The sequence below is a fragment of the Centruroides sculpturatus genome, unplaced genomic scaffold (assembly GCF_000671375.1).
Source record: "Centruroides sculpturatus isolate CEXI.00-Female unplaced genomic scaffold, Cexi_2.0 scaffold1694, whole genome shotgun sequence".
In the NCBI taxonomy this organism is placed as follows: Eukaryota; Metazoa; Arthropoda; class Arachnida; order Scorpiones; family Buthidae; genus Centruroides; species Centruroides sculpturatus.
Window position 1 is genome coordinate 44,618 of NW_019385799.1, and position 6,000 is coordinate 50,617.

General features: G+C 28.0%; 1 protein-coding gene across 1 annotated transcript in view; it reads left to right on the top strand.

Moving 5' to 3' along the window:
- The window catches only part of LOC111642195 (TBC1 domain family member 7-like), a 46,722-nt gene that overhangs the window by 22,475 nt on the left and 18,247 nt on the right, over nucleotides 1–6,000 (top strand). The window contains exon 7 of the mRNA XM_023388495.1: nucleotides 3,649–3,778. Within this exon, the coding sequence (XP_023244263.1) occupies nucleotides 3,649–3,778 (130 nt within the window). The remainder of the gene's footprint in view (nucleotides 1–3,648; nucleotides 3,779–6,000) is intronic.

Consider the following 6,000-nt stretch of genomic DNA (forward strand, 5'->3'; position numbering starts at 1 on the left):
AAAATGGGTACGCAGTCTGATAAATATTGATTAATTTATCAAATTGACCAGTCATTATGAATACTGCTACCACCTAGTCAGGCAAAGTGATGATAATATATTAAGGAGTGATCATCCAACACACGCTAGCCTATCAGCACTTGCATCTGAGTTGTGTGTGGAACCCTAATATCAGGAATGTTATTATAAATGACTTGCTAATTAAATTATCAGACTTTGTTCTTCAGTTATAAAATCAGCTATATCATTAAAAAATAATTATTGACGATTTACCAAATTTCTTAAAATCCAGACAGTTTTGGTCTTTGCCTGGACATCCAGACACAACAAAAAAATTGTACAGAAGGCAACACTTAGAACAGACAAAATGCCATATTGGTGGGGATAGCTAAGTTGGACCATGGTAGGGGTAGAAATATATGATGGTCGTATATGCAGTTTGTTTTATCATGAGATGGTCATAACCTGGGTTATTTAAAAATACAATTTACAAACAAAAATATTGCGTTTAGTACCGAATTTTAAATTTATACAACCAGTGGTTAATCTTGTGCAACATTTTTAATTTTACTTTTGTCTTTTAAAATAGTGTTTTCTTCTTTAACAAAAGTAACGATCATGGAGCAATCATTAAGTAATATGAATAATCGCTTCAACAACTGATTAAACAAGTTAATAGCAGAAAAGGTCAGAACAATCAAATTTTTGGATGGTACTTGATCTTTCAGAGTTTGAGCAACTTTGACTTACTTCGTTAATAGTTTTAAAAAGTCTTTCTAGATCCTTCTTTGTATTAATGTTGGTCAAAGATTTATGTATAAAATTCTTTAGTTCAACTTTTAACTTTGCTCCAAACTTGGCCTCATAGGACTACAGTTTATACCAGTATGATGTGCTCGATTTTTCTTAAGTTGTACAAAATGTAATCCTTCCGACCATTTGTTAGTATTGTTAGTCTCCATATAAGAACTAAGCATATTTTCTACGTCTTGATTACATCTTTCTACTGAACCCTGACTTTGTGAGTGTTTGGGCTCTCCATGCACCATTTTTAATTCAGGCCACATATTACACATTTCTTTGATGACATTATTGGCAAATTCTCTGCCGTTATAGCTTTGTAGAATACTCGGTGCACTGAAAATTGTAAAAATGTCTAAAAGAACATATGCTATATCTTCAGCCCTTTGGTTTTAACAGTCGTGGTTGAACGAATTTAGTTAGATGGTCTTGATACACAAGTATAAATTTATATTGCTCATCGGCTTACGACTGCATATCTATAAGATCAACCTGACATCTCGAGTTCATTTCATTACATAAAATTGGTTTAACTACCGAGTTTTTCTTAGGAACATTCAGTTTTTTTCTGACAGATTTCACATAAGTTAAAATAAATTATGATCCCTTGTAATATTTTTATATTTCATACTTAATTCTTTTTCCATACAGTTTCTACCGTCATGTCCAATAGCAATATGGGCATCATGCAATATCTGAAATATTTCTTCAGTGTGAACATAATATTTAATCACATTACCTTCTTTTACAGGCATAATTAATTTTTCTAAATTTCTGGTAGATACAATGTCATATCTATGTAAACGTTGATATTCTTCCGGTAACTTAGAAGTAACTTTCATTTTTGACACTTTCACTTTTTGTATCATTGACAAATATGCTGATTTTGTAAAAATTTGATTGTTTTGATCTGCTATTAACTCGTTTAATCAGTTGTTAAAGCAATTATTCATATCACTTACCCCCGTATTCACCAACACGAGTTAAACAGAGAGTTGACGAACTCGAGTTTAGATGTAACTCGAAATCAGATTACGAGTTACTCTTCTTCCGTATTCAGATAAAAGTATAACTCTAGAGTTTCGCTACTCTAGAGTTAATGTTTTAAAACAATCCTGCGTTTGGGATTAAACAAATCTTTTTTCGTAAGCAGAATCTTGATTGATTGAAAGCAAACATGTGTAGAAAATGGCATAAAGTGAAATGGAAAATAGTGCTTGCCAAACTGAAATGTTCCCGTGGCATAAAAACGTAGAACCAACAACAGTTATTTCATCGGCGACATCAGATAATTTTTTGACGATGTAGAAACTAAATTGTGACCAATTCGTCTTAGTATGTTTCTTACACTCTCTTTTGGCAAACGATATCTACATAAAAAGTCGTAATCATCCAATTGTTCGAGGTCATTTCTTCTTGGAGAAATAATCCGCCGACTTCTTCGTTCCATACGATCTATATAATCTAGATATTTCAGATTTTCTAGCATCTTGGCTTCGTCCTAGTCGAATGTTGCCATTTTTCTTTGAAATAGATCGCTTTGCGCAAGCATGAAACCTAGAGTTATCGTCTACTCGCCGATTTTCTAGAGTTAGAGTTAGGGTTATTGTGTTTGACTCGAGATTCGGAGTTGGTGAATACCAATTTACCAATAACTCGAGAGTAAACCCTAACTCTAACTCTAACTTGCGTTGGTGAATACGGGGTTACTATTGTTCTATCGTTACTTTTGTTAAAGAAGAAAACACTATTTTAAGAGACAAAAGTAAAATTAAAATGTCACACAAGATTAACTACTGGTTGCATAAATTTAAAATTTGGTATTAAGTGCAATACACATGCGCAACTCAGATGCGAGTACTGATTGGTTAGCATATGTTGGATGATCACTCCTCAATGTATTATCATCACTTTGCTCGACTAAGTGATAGCAGTATTCATAATGACTGGTTAATTTGATAAATTATGTTAAAACACCTGAAATTTATTACAGTGCCCGATTTTGTTTGTCATTATTCATAATGCCCATATTTATCACTTAGTCCATAACATATATATGTATATTCAATGTATCATTTCAGTTTGAATCTTAGTTTGTAATTCCAAACTTGTTAAAACAATTTGTATTTAAATACATTTGAATCTTTGCATCTCATAATTGGAACACAAATGATCCAGATCTTGATTAAGGTCAAAAACATTTGTTCATTTGTGTATTATTTCTTACCAGAAGTAAAGGTTAACAGTGGTGTCAACTACTATTTGATGGATTGTATTATGTACATAACCTGGGGTATGCCTGTAACAGAAATTATTAAAAACGTTAATACAAAAGAAAAGTTAATACAAGTTAAAATTTCTAAAATGGAGTAAAAATTGGAAAACAGAAGATGACTGGTTAACTTTGTACAATAATGATATGTCCGTTTTGTTTTCATAGATTTAATTTTATCTAAAATTAAAATTATATTACTATTTGATTTTATATTAACTCTTTTTTTCTTATAATTTTATAGTTTGAAATTATTCTTCTATCTTTCTCAAAATGATTGTCATTTTACCGTAATAACACTTAATAATTTCCTCCCCTCTCTGCTAAGGATCCTGATGATGCGAATGACAGTTAAACTTTAAAATTTTTTTTTTACTCCATTTAAAACATTTTAACTTAAATTAGAAAAAAGAGAAAATAGTATATTAAGATATAATAGTTTTAATCTTTTTTAAGTTTTAAGTGTAGTATTATATCTTAAAATTTACAGTCAAGTTTTGAGATAAATAATTATAATTTGATTTTAAAAATTTAATATTCAGTTGTTTCAAAATTGAATTGATACTTTCAATTAGGATATGGGATAAAATTATTGCTGGCTGCTGTAAAGTATTAGCATTTGTTGGAGCTGCTCTCTTGATGGTTCTTAGACGTCCACTGTTGGGAATACTTCAGGCAGAAGAAGTTCTTGAATTTTTAACAAAGGTAAATTTTAAAATATAATAGATATACTGTAGTTTGTAAATTTATATCTAGCAATAATAGTTGTGGATTTTGAATTCTAACATTGTATCAAATTTATTGCATAAATTGTATGCTATTAGTACTTTGGGTTTAAAAATATAAAATTAATTCTAATTTAAAGAATATTTTTTATCCTATTGATTCTAAAATCTCAATCACAAAATATTTTTCATTCTATTAGTATTTTTTCTGCTTGTAAATGGTAATATAGAAATCAAATTTAAAAAAAAGTAAATTTGCAAATTGGGAGCACATTTTTCAGTTTTTTTAGGGATATAGTGTAATGACTATTCTGTTGGAAATTCATTATTATTATTCATATTAATATTAATATCTTATATATCTTATCTTAATTTTTAGTAAGCTGTTACAAATTGAGAATGTAGAAAGCACTGTTAATACTATGAAGTTATGATATAAACAAAAGAAATACAGATAATTTATTATGAATTTTCTGCATAAAAACAAATGGATGTGATTAGGAATGAAAAGTTTTGCAAAATAACATGAAAAAATTATTAACATTTTTGTTTGTGTTGTTTTTATAGGTTATAAAAAATTTCAGTAGCATCACAAAATATAATCAGATAGAAAATTTTAAATTAAGATTTCCATCAACAATCGTTTTTAATCATAGCATTAAAATTAATCTTCAGTTCTATATTTTTAAAAATGTATATAAAGCAGTTTTCATTTTCTAGTAAATCATTCTGTTGCAATATCAGACTTATTCTAGTTTTGCTGTTTTTTTATTGAAGCTATTTCGTATATAATCTACTTAATATTTGTTTCACCAAAAGAGTATTGTGTGTAGCTGCATTATAAATGAAGTTCCAACAATATTTTATTAGTGAATGATTTTTTTGAAAAATTCCAGATACTAGCATTTTAAACTCTTTCTTTTCTCAAAGATCAAAACTTCTTATGACGATAACATCTTATCAGTTTAAGATATTCAAAAGAAAATAATTTTTTTGAATAATTCTATTTCAAAAATTGTTTACTAATATCATTATATCAAGAAGTAACTCTAGGGGAAAATTTTCAAAAGTATTTTAAGATATTTTCATTTAATTTAAGTTTTTATATCATTGGTTTAGAAACTTTTACTTCAGACCTTGTGTTCTTAATTTAGATTATCTTTTTAATAAAGAGAAAATAGATATATTAGAATTTTAAAATGATTTAAAGGAAATAATACATTATTTGTCAGATTTATTCTCAGAAATGATGTGACTAAATCTTACAAAATCTTATCAACCAATTGAAACTTTTCTGAACTGAAGATAAAATTAATGTGTATATTATATTAATTAAGGTCTATTTTATTAAATATTATATTTTGATCTATTGTAATTAGGGTAGCCAACTATCTAAGATTGACTGGGACAGATCTGAGATTCAATTTTCTGTCTTATCTGGATTGTAGAATGTCCCAGAAATTTTTAATAAAAGTCATCAGTTATATGATATAACTGATGCATTGCTCCCTATGCACTTAAAACACTACTACTCTATCTTAACTGCTATTGAAATGAGATCAATTTCAAATTATCTGAAATTTTCTTGCATATAAGCTTAATTGATGTTGACATTGATTTTAAAATAATCAATTTCATTTCAGGGAGCCAAATATTTAATTTAAAAAGAAGAAACGATTTTTGTCCTTTAGGACAAAATTAGGAATAATATATTCATAGAGGAAATATATATTCATATTCATAAAATTAGGAATAATATATTCATTTAGGAAGATGAAGAAACGATTTTTGTCCTTTAGGACAAAAATCGTTTCTTCTTTTTAAATTAAATATTTGGCTCCCTGAAATGAAATTGATTATTTTAAAATCAATGTCAACATCAATTAAGCTTATATGCAAGAAAATTTCAGATAATTTGAAATTGATCTCATTTCAATAGCAGTTAAGATAGAGTAGTAGTGTTTTAAGTGCATAGGGAGCAATGCATCAGTTATATCATATAACTGATGACTTTTATTAAAAATTTCTGGGACATTCTACAATCCAGATAAGACAGAAAATTGAATCTCAGATCTGTCCCAGTCAATCTTAGATAGTTGGCTACCCTAATTACAATAGATCAAAATATAATATTTAATAAAATAGACCTTAATTAATATAATATACACATTAATTTTATCTTCAGTTCAGAAAAGTTTCAAT